Raw genomic sequence first — 20,205 nt, forward strand, 5'->3', positions numbered from 1 at the left:
GGTGGGCTACAGTCCGTGGGGTCACAAAGAGTCAGACATGACCGAGTGAGTTAACACAACAACAGTTCAGTGCTTCAAGCAGAACTCTGCAAGATTTTGTGCATACCACTAAGAGAAACAGTTAATACTCTTAAATATAAAAGCAGCTGAAATGAACACTCCAGCTGAACAGGTGCCTGCACTCAGGTGAATGCAGGCAGGCACTCAGGTGAAGGCATCTTTAGTCTCCTGCAAGAAAGGGACGTTTTTCTTTGCCTTGTGCGAGGCACAGTGACTGAAAGCACACTGAACAATTAAACTGTCCCTCCAGACAAACCCTGGAATGGTCCCCAGCCATGGATTCGGTCCCAGATCTTACTTCTTTGACAACCCTCGAAGATATGACAGTGATGATGACCTTGCCTGGAACATTGCCCCTCAGGGACTTCAGGGAAGGTAAGACCCTACCTAGTTCCTGTTAGAGGGGCATGGCTAGGGGGCTGAAGGCTGAGCCAATGAGATAGATTCAAACTAAATGGGGGCAGGGGGAGGGTGGCGCAGAATATCTACTTAAAACCCTGGAGCTGGGAGGTGAGGCAGACAGAAAAAGGAGGGGGAAGCACCTGAGTAGTGAGACTGATTGCAGCCAGCGTCGAGACCCTCCCTCCAGGGACCGTGCGCTTTCCCATGGCTGCCAAGGCCATGGTTGTGGTCGTGGTCTGCAAACAGGAGGTGTGGTCGCTCCTGGGTCCTCTTCTCTGCCCCCTGCTCTCCCCTCTGCTCCCCCGCCCCAGCCCAGGGACGTTTCAGCCATACTCTACTGCCCAGTGCTCCTGTCCCCTCTTTCACTCTGGGGCTAAAGCGCTGACCTCATGCTTGCCAAGCTCCTCTCTTCTCTCTGCTGGTTCTTCCAGAACCACTCCGCTGTTCCTATGAAAGGACAGGTTCAGGCAGAGTGGGTTTTTTTGCAGTGAAAGCCAGTCTTATGTAATCCTTTGTGAATTTAAAGACCTGCCATTAACATTTTAAGGTAAATTCTTTTCCTCCTGGGGTAAAATGATAAAGAGAGGATATGCTTGCTTTTCTGCTTTTTATTACCAATAGTAAAATCCTTAGAAAACCTCATAAGAAGTCTGAAAGGAGCCCTTACTGTGGGCACAGGAGAATTCAGGAAAAGCTGGGAGAATACCTTACTCTTTCAGTGGACCAGGGAGTGGAAACATCCGGTCAGATAGAGGAATAGATGGTGATAGGGAAAAAGAAAGAGTAGAGCCATCCATCCAGTCAGAAGCTCTAAAGAGCAGATAAAGAAGGGAGAACTAGAAGGACTTCCTGAGGTCAAAGGTGTCCTACCTAACTCTTCCCTAAAACTGTCCTCTTACCCAGTCACGCCCCTGCAGTGCCGGCTCCCTATTTATGTCCCCCTGTATCTGCTGGAGCAGCCCTAACCCCTCCACCTGCCAGTCTTTCCATTATATAGAGGGAAATAGTAATAGGAACACCAATAATTCAACGTGCATGATTGAATGGTGACCGTATATTAAGATACTGTATGTTCTAAAAGTTTTACAGGTATTAACTCACAAAAGCCCAACAAGTTAGTTCCTAATATTACTCCCATCCTAACAGATATTAACATTGAGGCACAGAAGTTGTTTGTCCAAAAACACACTGGTAGTGAATTAGACTCTCCATTAGGATTCAGATACAATTTGTGGCTAAAGCATTGTGATATACTTAGTGATTGGTATTACTATGTATATCAGTAATACTACTCTTCCAGGCTCTTTAGAGTTGAGGTGACTTTTGTGGGAGGTCTTCTCTAGCCACTGTGCATAGCTAGCATGGTTGTGTGGGAAAACTAGCTTCAAGAAACTACTTTGAAAAGCTTTAGGATTATCTATATAGAAGCCCACTTCTGTCAACCTAAAATAGGCATGTCATCAGCAGTCAGCATAATGTTTCAAGTCACTGAAATCTCTCTTTTCCTTTTCAAGTTTTGCTCCAGACTACTACGACTGGGGACAACAAACAGCGAACAGCTTCCTGGCACAAGTAGGAACTTTACAACCAGACTCAATTCTGGATCCTGACAAACCAAGCCATGGGTAGCGTCAGTTAACAGTTTTACGGAAGATATGCCTCAGTTGAAACGTTTAAGAAAGACTAACTTAATGACAGCTGAATTTTTAGGGCATGTTTCCTTAAGAAATAGGACTTGAATTTGTTACAGGTTTCTGATGGCTCTGTAGGACTAAGCAATAATTTAGATTGATAAAATCTTATTTTAGTACTAAAAAGTGAGCCTGGCTGCCTATTCCGTGAGTATAATTTAAACTTTAAAAAATTCTGTACTTTTATAAAGATGTATTTTATATAACTTAATGCTAAAATATACTAGGATTTTTTGAGAATATTATTGCAATATACGTCATAGTTTGCACAGACTTTTATGCATAATTCACTTTAAAAGTATACAGTATATAGTCTGATGGTTTTTTTTTTTAAAAGGCTTTTGGACTAAAGTATTCCTCAGACCCTTACCTCGTCAGGTCACTAAGATTCTGTAGACTCTTAAGTATAGTTGACGTCTAGGAAGCCAATTGCAACTCAAGTGTTGAAATTTATAATGCAGCAGAATGTCAGCAGACTACACAGTAGGTAGTTGGTTCCTTACAGTGTTGAAAAGCAAAGATGGTTGGTTCCTCAAAGAATCTCCTACATTTTTCCAAAATTTAATCCTCCTTTCAACAGGGTCCTGATGTACACACTCCAATGATAAGTTGATAACATTAGAAACATGGATAGAATTGATTTACACTATTAAACCTCCTCTTCTGTATTCAGAGATTTTTGCATAGTTTGTCAGCCCAGTAAATCTAATAGCCATTACCTCGAAACTTCAGTAAGACTGCACCTTTTCCAGCTTACTGAACATTCGTGACTGAACAAAGAAGTTCTTAAGAGGGGATGAATAACAGATATCCTTGCATCTTTGAGCCAGAACATCTATGCGGAATTCTAACAGTTTTATTTTCGTTTCCAAACATATTAAAATTATACCTTTTATTTTTAAATAGCTCTGAAAGCAGCCTACTGGAAGCTGCTTGTTTAAAAAGATATTAATAGTAGCATTGCAATATTCTATAGCATGATGCCTGCCTCTTAAGTCATGGAAAAGCACATGTTCCAGACAGCTACTTGTAAGTTGTCTTTCATCTAAGTAAAGCACAGGTTATAAAAATAGTTCCCCAACCATAAGTGCCATTCTAAAGATCTCCAAGACTATATATATATATGGCCTGCAGGTATAAAACTGCCTATAATTAGAGGCTGTACATGGTTGAGGAAGTATTATTACCAAAGAGAAAGTACCATATTTGGGGACAGAGGGAGGGGCAGGTGAAAAGGAACTTAGTAAGTTCTGTCCTCATGGAGAAACCCATTTCTGATATCTTACTTCCCAGTTTGGCCTTCAGAAATAACTTATCTCTGGGCATTGACTTCATAGGGATCAAGTCTGCTTTTCTTACCCTGATGGTATTTAAAATCAGAATTTTGAGTTTTCAGTGGATCACAATAGGGTTTTTCTTGTGTATGGGATAGCTTCACCCTGCATAATCACACAACAACTTTGCTTTCCAATATGTGGAAGAATTTGGGTCACATATTTAAAATAGTTACTGCCAGGGAAAACTCTACAGTGAAGCAAAATTTGCACTGATAATTCAGGTTGCCTTAAAATATTATAAGCTGTTATTCTAAATAGCTTTAAGAACACCCTACTTCTCATACTATTTTTGTTAATGATACTTAGAATTTAAAGGCAGACTCAGAAAATGCTTAAAAATCCTCTAAGTCATGCTTTCAGGAAGTAATGCAGTTCTGCAGTATTAGGTCATTGAAGGTAGATATATTTTTTTAAAACATTACTAAAATCATACAAGTCCTATATTCATCCTATGACATACAAATATTTTATTATTCTGTTGTTATTGGCAGGAAGATTGAAATACTCAGCATTAACTGATAGCCTGTTTTTATGATTAAGCTGCTAGTATTATTTGAACTATTATTATTATTGGAAAAGATAAAAATGTCCTAAGTGCCTGTTTTTCTCTTCCCTTTTAAAAGAAGTACAATTGTAAACACATCCAGAATATCAAAAACTGTGATTGTAACAAACTCTATCTCATAGTAAATGATCACTTTTACTCTGAAATGTTGCACGTATGGTATGGAAAGGAAAATTAAGTTTCCCTTAAATTTCTTTTTACTTGTGCTCCAAGTACACTAACAGCCCTACTCCTAGGTGAAATACTAAAGGTCACAAGAAGACAAGAAATGGAGATTATTGGTTCTAAAATACCCAAACATCCTCTTGTTTTAAGGCAACATGATGAAATTACCCCCTCCCCACCCATAATGTGAAAGTTTAAGAATGGGATAGAGGCCGTATCACCAAAAATTTTGTACCATCATTTAGCTAACTCTGATTCAGCACTAAAAGGCCACATATGAATATTCTTGTGCACCCACTGGAAATATACACAATAGGATTAATTATGGAGTTAACTGTCGAAAGAATGCCAACTGGTTTGTGTACAGGCAGACCTTGGAGATTGCAGGTGTGATTCCAAACCACTGCAGTAAAGCAAAATACTGCAAAAACGTGAATCACAAATTTGGTTTCCCAGTGCATAAAACATTAGGGATTTTCCTTGGAGGTCCAGTGGTTAGGGCTTTGCCACTGCAGTGGGTGAGGGTTCATTCCCTGGTTGGGGAGCTAAGACTCCACATGCCAAGTAGCCAAAAAACCAAAACATAAAAAACTGAAGTGATATTGTAACAAATTCAATAAATAACTATGGTCTACATTTTTTTAAGAATTACATTTATACTTTTAAGTGTACAGTAGCATTATATAAAAAAAATACACATACCTTAATTTAAGAATATTTTACTGCTAAAAAATGTTAACCATGATCTGAATCTTCCGCAAAGATCACTGATCACGTTACCATGACAATAATAATGAAAAATATTTGAAATATTGTGAGAATTACCAAAATGTGACACAGAGACACCAGTGCTGCTGGAAAAATGGCATTGGAAGACTTGAGCCACATAGGCTTGCCTCAGACCTTCAATTTGTAGAAAATGCAGTATCTGCAGTGCAGAAACGTGAAGCACAGTAAAATGAGGTCTGCCTGTAGATACCTTTCATTGGCTTTTTTCCCTTTCTACAGTGAACCCATTTAATTGAGCTGATGATTAAAACATCCAGTGTGTTCACACACAACTGTGAATTCTAAGAAGTTTTGATTCTGACAGTATACACACGTCAGTCACATTTAGCTATGCCAATTCTTTCTTGAATATGTCAGGCAGTGTTAATGACTATGCTGGCTATTGTGTTTAGCTGCTTACATCAGGCACACTTGCTAATGTATCCCCCAATTTTTTCTCTACCAAAATCCAAAAGAACTGCTCTTTGTTGGCCTTGAACAATTAACCCCTATTTAAGAGGAAAGGAGTAAGAATTAGTAAATCCTAGAGCGTGAGAAGTACTCTGAGAAAAAGGTTCTCATTTACATTTACATAGTTAAGTATTACAAGAATACTGCTTTTACTTTTTGACAATAAAGATGAACTTGTATTAGAACTAAATGGGTCTAAACATTTGAAGCCGTCAAGATGTCCAAGAAACTTAAAAAAACAACTTGCTTTGCTTTAGATTACTGCATGATAAAATATAGACTAGCATAAGGCTGATCAAAGACACATCTAATATGTATTTCTGATTTTTATCCCATATAGGTGAGAATTTTGTTAATTAAAAGCATTGTTAATGGTGCACAGTATTACCTAAGACTTTTCAAAGTGCAGGTGTAGGAGCTTTTGGAAATGATCAAGCTAAATAGCGGAATTCTGAGACTACAAACAAACTGATTAAAGTGAGGAAACTTTTAACATTTTTTTAAGGGACAGTGAGGGTAAGGAAGTGGAATTAAGTGTTTATTGAAAACTTACTATGTGCTAAACCCTGGGCTTGGTATTTGTGGGTCCAGTCAGCACAGTCCTTACATTAACCCTGCTCTTGGCCCTAAGCAGGCATGTATGCAGAGCCCTTTCATTAAAGGGTCAAAATACCTGAACATCAGCTAATGTCGTCCATGTGCCCCCAACCTAGATAACTGTGTGCATTCCTCATTCCTGTCACCCAGATCTTCTGGACCTGGGCAGTGATGTGGGCTCATTCCGAGTGGGGTTCTGAGACTAAAACCCCTACTTGATGACCTGGCAGCCAGGGTCCTTAGGTGCAACCCCATTGATGCAAGAGCTCCTAATGGTATCTGCCTGGTTTCTCTAAAGCTGGGTTGCTTCTCTCTGTCCCTTGACCTGTGGCTGGATCTCCCCTCTGTTTTCCTTGCCAGCATTCCTTCTTTAGCCTCCAATTCTGATCTGTTCTTTTGACAGGTCAGAGGCTGCCCTGCCATGCAGAATATTAGACTCTCCCATCTGTAGAACAGATTCTCCCTCTGAACTTTAAAAGCCCACTCCAAACTTCAGATGAGTGGCCTGATCTCTTCAGGTAGACCTGTTTCTTTTTAGCTTGTATGACCTCCAAAATCTGCCTCTTTCTCCACTGATTCCTGTCACTCTGACCCTTCTTGACTCTGACCCTCAATTTCCCATGAACCTTGCTAAGCTACAACAGTCTGTCCTGTCTCTTTGCAGTCATAAGTACCCTTGAAAGGATTAACTGAAGTATAAATGGGGTACATTTAGCATAAACAAATGCTGTTTTACCAGCACCTTTCAGTTTATGCCACTGTTTATCCCTTGGTGCATTCACTAGCTCAAAGTCTGGGCTTCAGGCTTACAGACTGAAAACCTGTCAAAAAGGACAGAACACTTACCCATTTGGTGATATGGTCTGTGAAGGAAATCAGCATGGAAAACTTAAATGATATTAGAATGATGTGTGGTGAATGCTGACTCTGCCCTGACCAAGGGTGGTAGGTAGATTGTTTTAATTGATTTTAATTGATCTGTGACAAATTGATGGCACTTTTAAGCAGACACTAAGATTCATTCACACAGTTGTTCAGTCGCTCAGTCATGTCCGACTCTTTGCGACCCCATGGACTGCAGCACACCAGGCTTCTCTGTCCTTCACTATCTCCGGGAGTTTGCTCAGATTCATGTCTATTGAGTCGGTGATGCCATCCAACCATCTCATCCTCTGGTGGCCCGTTCTCCTCCTGCCCTCAATCTTTCCCAGCATCAGGGTCTTTTCTAATGAGTCAGCTCTTCGCATCAGGTGGCCAAAGTATTGGAACTTCAGCTTCAGCCCTTCCAGTGAATATTCAAGGGTGATTTCCTTTAGGATCAACCGGTTTGATCTCCTTGCTGTCTAAGGGGTTCTCCAGAATCTTCTCTAGCACAATTGGAAAGCATCAGTTCTTTAGCACTCAGCCATCTTTATGGTCCAACTCTCACATCCATATATGACTACTGGAAGAACCACAGCTTTGTCTATACAAACCTTTGTCAGCAAAGTGATGTCTCTGCTTTCTAATATGCTAAGTTTGTCATAGCTTTTCTTCCAAGGAGCCAGTGTCTTTTAATTTCATGGCTGCAGTCACTGTCTGCAGTGATTTTGGTATGGAGGGTACCTTCTCCACTAGACAAGTTTCTATGTTACCTATTCCTGTTCTATTAAAATACAGTTGATTACTGAACATTATGAAGGTTAGTGGGGGCTGAGCCCCAGGGAGTCAAATCCATGTATAACTTTATAGTCAGCTCTCTGTATCTGTAGTTCCAAATTTGTAGATTGAGCCAACCACACATTAGGTAGTGCTGTAGCCCCTGTGTATATATTGAAGAAAACTCGTGTGTTTCCAAGTGGACTCATGCAGTTCCAACCCATGTTGTTCAAGGGTCAACTGTATTCTTTCTGTGGGTATATTCTTATTATAAACTAGATATAACCCAGTGAGGTTATGGAATTTACCTGAAGGCAGGGATATTTGTTTTGTTCACTGCTCTATGTCCAGCTCCTAGAAGAGCGAGCAAATACTCAGATCCTGTTATTCTGACAAGTTATTGGGGTTTTTTAAGGTGACTTATTACACTTGCATTTTTATCCACTGCATATAGATTTTATAAGTTTAATACTCATTTAAGGGCCCCTCCCTGTTTTTTCATGAATCTTTGACAGATATCTAACTTTTGTACAAAGAATCCATAATGGAATAAAAAAGCAAGTAAGGATTGTATAGCAAGATCATTCTGAAATCATTCTTAGAAGCTGAGTCTCAACTGCATCTTCTGTCTCTTTGTCCTTACCTGTTTGGGCACTGGCAAATAGAATACTGATGTGATTAACACAGCAGATAGTAAAAAAGTAGATTTTTTATCAAGTGAAGTATCAAAAGGACAGTGACATATTGTGGTTAAAAGTGCAACCCTCCAAACACTTGAGGTGGGCAGAGTTTTAGCATCATTCATATGTTAAAGGATTTTTTCTTTTTGAAGCATTAATGGAACAAATAACAGCTTTAAAAAAATGATTTTAAAGGGGTGTGGGGGGAGACTGAGGGGACGAATACAGTAGCTATTAAAACCTAGGCCCTGAGTAATTAAAACAATGTGGAACAGGTACAGGAGTAACAGACCAATGGAATAGAGAACCTAGAATTTTAGATATGATTACACAGCATCTCAAACTAGTGAGGAAAAGATGAATGGTGCTGGAATAACTGGGGAATCACCTGGGGGAAAAATAGGTTGGATACTTAATTTGCACTTTATACCAGGATACACGCCAAGGAATCAAAATTTAGATCTAAAAAAAAAAAAACCATGAATGTTCTAGAAAACATATAGATGAACTATTGCTGTGAACAAGGCATTCTTAACTATCAAAGTCCAGAAGTCACTAAAATAATCAATAAATTAGACTGCATTAAAAAAAAATTCCATGACAAAACCACCATAAGCAAAGTCAGAAGATAGACAACAAATTGGGAAAAAAGTGTACAGCTTATTATAGACAGAGGACTAATAAGGGTGTGCATGCTCAGTAGTGTTCAACTCTTTGCCACCCCATGGACTGTAGCCTACCAGACTCCTCTGTCCATGAGATTTCCCAGGAAAGAATGCTGAAATGGGTTGCCATTTCCTTCTCCAGGGGATCTTCCTGACCCAGGGATTAAACTCACGTCTCCTTGCATTGGCAGGTGGATTATTGACCAGTGAGCCACTTGGGAAGCCCCCAGAGGATTAATATCCCTGACAAATAAAACATTTCTAGAAATCGATAAGATCAATAGTGCAGTAGAAAAATGGGGAAAAGATACAAACACAAAAGGAAATTAAGATAAACAATAAACCTTAAACAAATGAAAGGTAGTAAGCCTTACCTGTGATACGGAAAAAACTAAAACACAGATATATAATTTTGCATCTTATCAGGATAGCAAAAATCCAACATTTTAATAATACTCATGTTGGTTACGTTGTGGGCAAGCAGGCATTGTTTTAAATTGCACACGAGTATCATCTGGTAACCATCTCCTGTGGAGGGCATATACTACTATCTTTCACAATTACAAATGCACATGGTCTTTGACCTAAAAATTCCATTTGCAAGAATTTAGACTACAAGTACCTATTTACATATGTGTAAAATGGCTTATATAGAATGTCTGGAAATAATCCAAATGCCCATTAATAGAAGACTGGCTAACTAAACAATTGTACATTCATATGTGAGGTGTGAAGTGTATGAAGTGTGAAAGTCGCTCAGTCGTGTCCAACTCTTTGCGACCCCATGGACCATATAGTCCATGGAATTCTCCAGGCTAGAATACTGGAGTGGGTAGACTTTTCCTTCTCCAGGGGACTTTCCCAACCCAGGGATTGAACCCAAGGTCTCCCGCATTGGAGGCGGATTCTTTACCAGGTGAGCCACAAGGGAAGCCCAAGAATACTTGGGTGGGTAGCCTATCCCTTCTCTAGCAGATCTTCCTGACCAGGAATCAAACCAGAGTCTTTGCATTGCAGGCGGATTCTTTACCAACTGAGCTATGAGGGAAGCCCTGTACATTCATATAATGGAATACTAAGCAGTTACCTTAAAAAAAAGTGTGATTAAGTTATCTATTGACATGGGAAGACTACCAAGAAAAACTAAGTGAAAAAAAGCAAACAGTATGTATATACCACCACTCTTTGGGTAAAAGTGAAGGAAAAAATGAGACTTTCCATTTGTATTTGTTTGTATATGCCTTAAAAATGTATAGACGGAAATATAAGAAACCAAGAACAGAGGTTATTTGTGGTAAGGGCGGGGGAAGGATGTGCAGTATGGAAAGTCGGGCCAAAGACAGAAAGAAGACATTCCACTGTATAGCTTTTCATATTTTTTTTGGTTTTTGAACTATGTGAATGTATTAGTTATTCAAAAAATTAAATAAAATACATTTAAAAAGCTTTATGAGATTCAGTATCAGTCAAAAGATACTAAAAGCTCCCCAAGTTTTAGTTGACTGGTAATAAGCCAGTGTCTAAAATAACACAAATATACCACATTCTGAGCAGAGGCACCAGAGTAAGACTTTCTAGTTTCAAGTTCTAGTCCCACAACCTAGAATGTGACTGTGGACAAATTACTTAGCCTCTCTTCTCCTCAGTTTTCTGATTTAAAAACAGAAGTAATTGTACCTACCTGTTAGGGCTCCTGAGAGGATAAATAACCCATGCAAAGCCCTTCAACAGTGGCTGCCAATGCTTGCAATTATTATTTTAAAAAGGAAACCACCACAGACTACTTATTTTCTCTCTTTACCAATTATAACCAAATTTTCATCTCATAAAAGGAAACATTTAAAAGGGGTTTAAAAAAAACAGGATAGGAAGGTTGCAGAAACATTTACTTTAATTCACATTTTCTGTAATCTTGTGGGTACAACAGCAAATCATTTGGAATTCTGTTCAAAATCAAAGCTGCACCTGTAGATGTTACTTCAAATAGAATACACATAAACCTGGTATGTGTCTGTGTTGTTTTTGTTTTACCAAATAATTTCCATGATACCATGCACCCAGTCTGTGTATTTTGGTGAATAGCTATGGTTTCTGCAGGTACTTCAGTTTACAAAACTGCTAGGAGGCTTACTGTGAACTGTTCCCAAATTTCCAGATGAAGGCAATGCTGATGGAGATCAAAATAGCTGTCCTTGCTTATATACAGTGGCACCTAGGTAAAGTTGGAGAATATGGCACAGTGTTTCATAGACATACAGAGATTACAAGTATTGAACAATTCACAACGTTAAAGTGTCAAAATAAAACGTTTGACTTAGCAAATTTCAAAACTGTAAAAAACCATTCTAATATTCTGTCTGATCCTCCTTGTGATCTAAGAATCAACACAAGAGAAACACTTAAGTTTATCAGTTTTAATACAGAGTATTTCTAATTTACACAGATGTCACTTAAGGGGGAAAAAAAAAACTCACGCTATTGAAGGAAGGAATATGTTCCTTCTCTTCATTTTCATTACTTTATCAGCTGGTACAATCATTTCTGTCAAGTTATATTATCAAGTGCTGGATTTTTAAATTAGGTGATGAGATAAAGACAAAATGCCAAGAGGTATTGCCAGCCAAGCATTGTCACAATGTAGTCAGTACTCCAATATCACTTCACAATAAAAAGTAGGAGTTGGAAAAAAGTTTGTATCACAAGGATCATAAAACACTAGGCTCACAAAACAGAGATTTTATCACATTCATTTAAGAAATATACACACACACAAAAAAGTAGGTTCCCCCCAACAATCTCATTTATGGTAAAGTTAATCAAATAGATTTCAGCTTAAGACTACTTCATTTGTTTATTTTCTTGATAGTGAAAGATTTGTTAAAACCTTTAAAAGAATTTTTTACCCTAACTAGAATTTTTAATTCCTAGAACTCACTCTAAGACACAATTTTAACTAAGCTTGAAACGAATCACAGTAAAGAAAACAAATGGAAATGACCAAAGATTTTTTTCCAGGAAATAGAACTTAAACAATAGACTTTAACTGGGAGAATGGTGAAGTAACACTACCAAAAAGATTTTTAAACTTACAGTAATAATAGACAAAGTGCAAAACATTCACATTTTCTTAGAAAAACACTAAGAATAATTCTTATTAATTTACCAGCAAGATTACCTAGATATTCAACTTTTTAGACAAATTTACCTTAAGGTCCCCCTTTCCCACCAGAGAGTACTTGTATCCCTAAAAATGAAAACAAAAAGTGGAGGAGGCTCCAACCAAATCAGTCTGTTTTATTCAACAAAAATATACCACCACCACCATCAACAACATGAAAACTCCAGGTCTACAAGGGTTAGAAACTGGGTAAGAAAATAACTAGTGAGCTCTTACTCCCCCCCCAACCATATCCCTGCAAGGGATAGCTACATATTTTTAAAGGGGGGATGAACCAACTAAGTACAAATATGCCACTAAACCATCAGTGAAGACATTTCAGACTTTGGCAGGATAAGATGTGGATTTAAGAGCACTTATTTACTTCATAAAAGACTGATACCCGCATTACTTCTACACAGATGCAACCTTCTAAATTAATCACATTATATATACACTAACACCTTTAACAATAATCAATATTTTAAATATTAAAGATACTTAAATCCCAGGTTTAGAAAATGACAGTTTAGGACTTATAAAGTCATCTGTTGGTACAAGTTGCAAGTTCATTTATATACAAAGAACTAAAAAAGAAAAGGTAAGGAAAAAGGAAGCTTACAGAAGTATGAACTAATTATTTAAACACCAAAGAAAATCAGGTTGAGAGAGGATTGCATAGACTGTATTCAAAAATAAAATCCTTTAAAAATGCTTACTTCAAAATAGTAAGTTTTGTGTATATAATGTTTCCAACTGGTGTTATAAATCCATATAATCCCATTCAAATTTTATCAATATGGAAACTTAAGTATTTATGCCATTTTTGTTTTCTTAAACAAAAATTTCTAAAGTTGGAGTAGGGGCAAAGAGACACAAAACCAACAGAAACTGTTTTCTAGATTCTCAGTAAAGAATCCTGAGCCAGCCCACTGCAGGCCAGGAAATCTGAATGGGTAGCATAGGGGACAGTACTTATTCACCTTTGCTGAAGGTATTTATTCACCTTTAGACCAAAACAGAACAGCAACAACAACAGCAAGTATTAATCTTAAAACCAATGACATTGAAGTTGGAGTCTTGGGGATTCTTAAGTAACTACTGTAATTATACATTGAAAGGGTCATTCGTCACGCAGACACTTCCGTATGATAGATGGTGACACACCGAGCTAGGCAAGGCTAAATACATTTAAAAATCATTGACAAATTTTTGTTACTGATACCGGCCCTAAGCATCATTTGCTCTCTAGCTCTCCTTTTAACAGTGTTACTTGGATGGAGACAGACATTTTTAAGTTTGACTAATGGAAATAAAGAACAGAATAAACACAAAGCCAACTCTTTGTGAATATTCTGCTGTTCAGAATATATTCAACAGATGGTAACACATGGAATTAAACACAAAATTAGTATAACTTACATGTTTTAAAAGTATATACTTCATTTATAAATATCTCTAGTTGATAATCTATTAAGAAACATAAATATTCAAGTGAACATTTGAATTTTCTCTTTAAGAGCTCAGAATTCTTGACATCTGATTAGTCTCCTTTTGCTGAAATGTCCAAGACTAAAAAGGCTTCACACAGTCACTTTATGTCTCTAATTAGACATATAAAAGCCTCTATTACCTACTGTGTTGTAATAAAACTTTGAAATTCTGTAACTCTCTTATACTTGTAGAGAGCCTACAAGAGGAAAAAAAAAAGCATATTAGTACAGCTAATATGATGTGTACACATTTCATATTATTGATGCTGTCATATGGACTATAATTTGAAAGCAAACTGAAAATAAAATAATGTTTCAGTGAACAATGAAGCTTCCATTTTTTAAAGCATATGCTATAATTATTAAAGACTGGCAAAACAGAGCTGTAGTTTGTTACTTTTGATTTAGAAGGGGCAAAGTTACTTCCTATTAGCAACAAATTCTAGATCAACGATGGGAACAGTGATATGATAATTCATTACAATAAAGAATCTCAAATCATTTACATTTGGCCTTAAAAATTCATTTTGCACTCTCCTCTGTAAATGTCCAATTCTTTCTTATTGTTCCCCAAACAATGGATTTGTTTCAACACAAACACTGATCTATTTTAACACAAAGGTACAGATTCTATTTATCTGCCTACTGTTGAACCCCGATGCCCTCCAGCCACCCATATTTATTTGTTGTTGTTAGTCACTTATTCGTGTCCAATTTTTCGATCCTGTATACTGTAGCCCACCAGGCTCCTCTGTTCATGGAATTTCCCAGGCAAAGAATACTGGAGTGGGTTGTCATTTCCGTCTCCAGGGACCCATATTTATAGTGTTCAATAAATAATTACTGGCTGACTGAATGAATGAATAAAATACTTCTCAGCCCAAACTCAGAAGTAAAACTCTGAAATGGGAATCATTAAAAAAGAAATTCTATAAGCTCAATTATCCTTATGTATAATTCAGGTTTATACAATAAAAATCTCACATTTTTCTTTCTGTAACTTAAGATGATATAGAATACAGTACTGAGCTTTTATTTATTTATTTTTTGACCTTTATGTACTTAAAGGTACATAATAAGTAATCACTTTTCTTATATTGAGCTTAAGGTATGGTAGGCAATGTTCTGAGCCCATCACACATGTAATCTCATTAATTGTAAACAAAACAAAACAAAAAACTCTACAAAGTAGATAAAATTAATCCTGATTTTATATTTTAAGAACACTGTGCATGCTAAGTTGCTTCCATTGTGTTGGACTCTTTGTGACCCTATGGACCACCAGGCTCTTCTGTCCAAGGTATTCTCCAGGCAAGAACACTGGAGTGAGTTGCCTGCCCTCCTCCAGGGGATCTTCCCCACCCAGGGCTCAAAGCCGCATCTCTTAGGTCTCCTGCATTGGCAGGCAGGTTCTTTACCACTGTTACCACCTGGGACGCCCATTTAGGAACCCTGAGGCTTAAATAAGTAATTTTCTCAGGGTCACTCAGCTAGTGGGTAGGATTCTAACAGGCTCATCAGATCCCAGGACCATACGGCCTCTCAAAAAACATCTATGTTCTCTATGGTCTCAAGAACATTTTCTTTATACTCTTACAAGCTGTAGATGAACAGAAAATGAATTCTTACTCAAATCCTCAGAATATTAGAGAAGTAAAAATGTTTATTAGGAGAAAATATGATTATTAAGCAAAATAAATGTGTAAAATCATATTCTGTACCTCAAATTACCCATTAAAAAAAAAACAACTATCAAAATACATATGAAGATATGGTAGAGACCAAGGCCCTTAACTAAAGAAAAGAGAGCTCAGTAAAGAGCAGCAGTTGAAAAAAGTATGCTCAAAGTCTGATTTAGATACAAAAATGGAGAGTATCAGAAAACTCAAGGTTTTACACAAGCTAACATTTTACCAGGAGCGTGCAGACTCGGCAGCACGTGTGGGACCTGAGTCTCTGTGAAGATGCATCCGAGAGCTCGCACGTTACGACACAGGACAGAGTGCCCACACTCCCTGTTACTATTCTCAGACAGACACAGCATGGCTGCATCGATCTACTGCTTCACTGGTACTCTCAGAGGGACACTAAAATATGCTGTAGGACTCAACAGGTTATTAATCCCCTCTCTATTTATACTCAGGAAAATAAACCATTTGATAGAAATGCTGAAACTATCAAAAATTGGCTGCTAGTGTAGCAAAGACATTTGCAGGGTATTCAAAATAAAGAAAGCACATTTCCCAGCATTCTGTGGCTAGAACCAAAAACAGCGCTCATTATATGTCTCCGCCCACTAGCATTATGGACAAAGCAATGCTGCGCTGGGTGCCCTAGCTGAGGTAGAACTGCATTATATAGGTTGTTAGACCAAGAAAACTCCCAGTTCACTTAAGAACGAGTACACAAACTCCCCAAAGTATAACAAAAGAATTCTGTGGTTAGTGCAGCCAAAATCATTTACTATATAAATGAACTAATAATCAGGTGGAAGACACAATGAACAGATCTGATTAACAATTATTATTTACTTTCACATGTTTTTCTAAATTTTCTATAATGACCATGAATTACTTTAATAATTAAGGGTAGAGAAAGATGAATATTTTAAAAGAGCTTTAAAAAGCAGATGGCTGTTATTTGTTTTCCTGGGAGGATAAGGGTGATTAAATTAGGCTGTTCCTTATTTGTGTAACCATCCCACCCTGAGTATCATAACCCTTAAGAAAAGAAAGGTTTCTCACATCTAGTCTAGTCATAGAAAAATAGACAGATTTTTAAGTACTGAGTGTATTAGAGCACTGGACGCCCAGTGGTGTTTGTAAATTACCATCACCACCAGCCCTACTGCCGTGGACTTCAGAGGGCTTCTTATAATTTAAAAGTGTCACGTGGACCCTCATTTTACCTTCATGTTAACTCCATGGGAAAGATTTTTACTTATCTTCATGGCACAGAGAAAGGAAATAAACTGGGAGAAAGGAATGATGTACCTGAGCTCATGCTGCCAGGAAATGGCAGGGCCGGGATTCCAGAATGCTAATATCTGACTGAGTCCAGCACTCTCTAGAGAGCAATGAAAGGTAAAACAGCCTCTGTGGAAAATTCTTAAAGAGATGGGAATACCAGACCACCTGACCTGCCTCCTGAGAAACCTGTATGCAGGTCAAGAAGCAACAGTTAAAACTGGACATGAAACAACAGACTGGTTCCAAATCGAGAAAGGAGTACATCAAGGCTGTATATTGTCACCCTGCTTATTTAACTTATATGCGTCATGAGAAATGCTGGGCTGGATGAAGCACAGGCTGGAATCAAGATTGCTGGGAGAAATATCAATAACCTCAGATATGCAGATGACACCACCCTTATGGCACAAAGTGAAAAAGAACTAAAGAGCCTCTTGATTAAAGAGAAAGAGGAAAGTGAAAAAGCTGGCTTAAAGCTCAACATTCAGAAAACGAAGATCATGGCATCCAATCCCATCACTTCACGGCAAATAGATGGGGAAACAATGGAAACAGTGACAGACTTTATTTTGGGGGGACTCCAAAATCCCTGCAGATGGTGACTGCAGCCATGAAATAAAAGATGCTTGCTCCTTGGAAGAAAAGCTATGACCAACCTAGACAGCATATTAAAAAGCAAAGACATTACTTTGCCAACAAAGGTCCTTCTAGTCAAAGCTATGGCTTTTCCAGTAGTCATGTACGGATGTGAGAGTTGAACTATAAAGAAGGTGAGGTGAAGTCGCTCAGTCGTGTCCCACTCTTTGCGACCCTGTGGACTGTAACCTACTAGGCTTCTCCGTCCATGGGATTCTCCAGGCAAGAATACTGGAGTGGATTGCCATTTCCTTCTCCAGGGGATCTTCCCAACCCAGGGATCGAACCCGGGTCTCCCACACTAGAAGCAGATGCTTTAACCTCTGAGCCACTAGGGAAGCCCTGAGCACTAAAGAATCGATGCTTTTGAATTGTAATGTTGGAGAAGACTCTGGAGAGTCCCTTGGACAGCAAGGGGATCAAACCAGTCGATCCTAAAGGAGATCAATCCTGAATATTCATTGGAAGAACTGATGTTGAAACTGAAGCTCCAATACATTGGCCACCTGATGTGAAGAACTGACTCACTGGAAAAGACCCTGATACTGGGAAAGAGTGAAGGCGAGAGGAGAAGGGGATGACAGAGGATGAGATGGTTGGCTGGCATCACCAACTCAATGAGCATGAGTCTGAGTAGGCTCTGGGAGTTGGTGATGGACAGGTGAGCCTGGCTGCTGCAGTCCGTGGGGTCCAAAGAATCAGACACAACTGAGCGACTGAACTGAACTGAGCTAGAGAACTGAAGCTGGAAGGGCTGCATTTGTGAATATTCCTTATGAGACTGAGAGAAATTTCGAGGAAGTTGATATCTGGTTCTTTCTCAATTTAATTTTATTTAGATTTAAATAGATTTAAAGAAGCAGATTCACAGCTACAGAGAACTAGTGGTGACCAGTGGTGGAGAGGAAAGGGAAAGGGACAATATAGGGGTAACAAGTTAAAGGTACAAACTATTATACACAAAATAAACTACAAGGATACACTGTACACCACAGGAATACAGCCAACATTTTATAATAAGTATAAATGGAGTTGTTGTAGTGTGTTGTTTAGTCACTAAGTCACCTCTGTCTCTTGCAACCCATGGACTATAGCCCGCCAGGCTACTCTGTCCATGGAATTTTCCAGGCAAGAATACTAGAGTGGATTGCCATTTCCTTCTCCAGGGAATCTCCCTGACCCAGGCATCGAATGCAGGTTTCCTGCATTGCAGGAGGATTCTTTACCATTTGAGCCACCAGGGAAGCCCATGAGAAGAGTTCTCACCTTCCAAAAGCATTTAAAAGAGCAACTATTTCCTGTCGAGTGAGTTGGAAGCCTTTAGATGGGCTGTTCTCTGGAAGCTTTTGGATTTCTTTTTCAGAGAATAATATCTTCAGGGCAGTTCCTAAACCCTGAGTCTAAAGAAAATAGTGATAAACTTGCAATTAAATTCACATAATAATAACTGCTATAAAAGTTTAAAGAAACATTCAGTCATTGTGATGCGATGGCAGGAAATTCAAATGAACTGAACTTTTCACCAAAATATTCAACTATGCAAAATATAGTTTCTACTTCTCACAGATTATGCATATGATAAATTTATTGAAGCTGTTAAGGAAACCTGAAAAGTTTAACACCTTTTGGATATACATCATACTATTCCAAATTACTAAAATGCCATTTTTTTAACCAAGAAAATATCACATTAGGATTAAAAGTGTTCAATATGTAACCTTGAAAGCATTCTTTCTAGCCCCTAGCAATTCAAAACTTAGAAATTATAAGTTCTTAGTCATACCTACACTTAATAATTTCTCAATTATTAGCACTAGAGAAAAAGAAAAATCTGATTTCAGTGTATTCACCATTAAAAAATATTCCATCTCCTGACTTTCTATGACTTACTATCATCTTTGTGAAAAGATGATAGAAAATATCACACAAGCCTTTTTACATTGAAATATATAGGGAAATGGGCCTGCTGTGCAGACTTTCCTATTTTGTGACTAGGGGACCTCCTTCTTCTGATCACTGATGCCAAATCAGTGATTAAAATTTGATAATTAAGTTTTTTATATGATTACATTTTACCTTCTAAATAGGTATGTAAAATACCAATACAGTCTATTTATAATCACCCAGCTTCAGAAATGAAATCTGATATTGTACCAACAGAAACAGATATAATAAAACCAAAATCATTAACCTAGAATAACAGAAAAAACAACCTTACACACATACATATAACACACTAATTTTTTTCATAAAATAGCGAAACCACACTTTGGATCTCTAATTCAATGAACAATGAGGACATTTCAACAAAAACTTTCAACTTCTCAGTGCAGAAACGTAAGGTTAGTAACAGTTTCAGAACAGAAAGCCACACACAAACCTGTAGCTTCCCCCATAACCTGCATTTGTCGCATCCCACGCAGTCCATTATACGGGAGATGTTCTTGAAATGTAACCGGAATTCCTCCTAATGTGCAGAAAATATTTCCATTCTGATTAGATGTTAAAAATTAAACTGCATTTATCTGAATTCTAAAACCATTTTGAAGCTTATTAATGAATGAGTTGTGTTTTTCAACAATGAAGAAAATAATCTGGATTTGTACAGCATAGCATGCATATGAAATAGCTAACATTAATAGCATTTTATAAAATTCACTCCACATATTAATTCAACCAATCTTTTAATAAAAGGCTACTCCATGCAAAGCACCAACATGTTCACTGTGGGGGACACGAGTAAATCATGCATGGTTTTTACTTTGAACGAGCTTAACTGCTGCTTCCATTTGATGTCTGCATACAACCAGTGGCAAATACATTTCTACATTACGCTTGATTTATTTCTGATGCACTGCTTTGTGTAAGCGTGAATCAGAAAGCTAGTCCTGGAACAATGACCAATTCCCAC

General features: G+C 38.0%; 2 protein-coding genes across 6 annotated transcripts in view; one reads left to right on the forward strand and one right to left on the reverse strand.

Moving 5' to 3' along the window:
* GPR137B (G protein-coupled receptor 137B) overlaps nt 1–10,487 on the forward strand; it is a 62,876-nt gene extending 52,389 nt beyond the window's left edge. For both annotated transcript variants that reach the window (XM_027962245.3, XM_042240945.2), the window contains 2 exons: nt 311–435; nt 1,977–10,487. In XM_027962245.3, the coding sequence (XP_027818046.1) occupies nt 311–435; nt 1,977–2,091 (240 nt within the window). In that variant the 3' untranslated portion in view covers nt 2,092–10,487. The remainder of the gene's footprint in view (nt 1–310; nt 436–1,976) is intronic.
* Nucleotides 10,488–10,912: 425 nt separating this feature from the next.
* Nucleotides 10,913–20,205, reverse strand: part of ERO1B (endoplasmic reticulum oxidoreductase 1 beta) — a 61,114-nt gene continuing 51,821 nt past the window's right edge. For all 4 annotated transcript variants that reach the window (XM_060406741.1, XM_027962244.2, XM_060406740.1 and 1 more), the window contains 5 exons: nt 19,675–19,761; nt 18,561–18,694; nt 13,830–13,886; nt 12,245–12,283; nt 10,913–11,251 (listed from right to left, as the gene is read on the reverse strand). In XM_060406741.1, coding sequence (XP_060262724.1) covers nt 11,236–11,251; nt 12,245–12,283; nt 13,830–13,886; nt 18,561–18,694; nt 19,675–19,761 — 333 coding nt within the window. In that variant the 3' untranslated portion in view covers nt 10,913–11,235. The remainder of the gene's footprint in view (nt 11,252–12,244; nt 12,284–13,829; nt 13,887–18,560; nt 18,695–19,674; nt 19,762–20,205) is intronic.

The sequence above is a fragment of the Ovis aries genome, chromosome 25, assembly GCF_016772045.2.
Source record: "Ovis aries strain OAR_USU_Benz2616 breed Rambouillet chromosome 25, ARS-UI_Ramb_v3.0, whole genome shotgun sequence".
NCBI classification, from domain to species: Eukaryota; Metazoa; Chordata; class Mammalia; order Artiodactyla; family Bovidae; genus Ovis; species Ovis aries.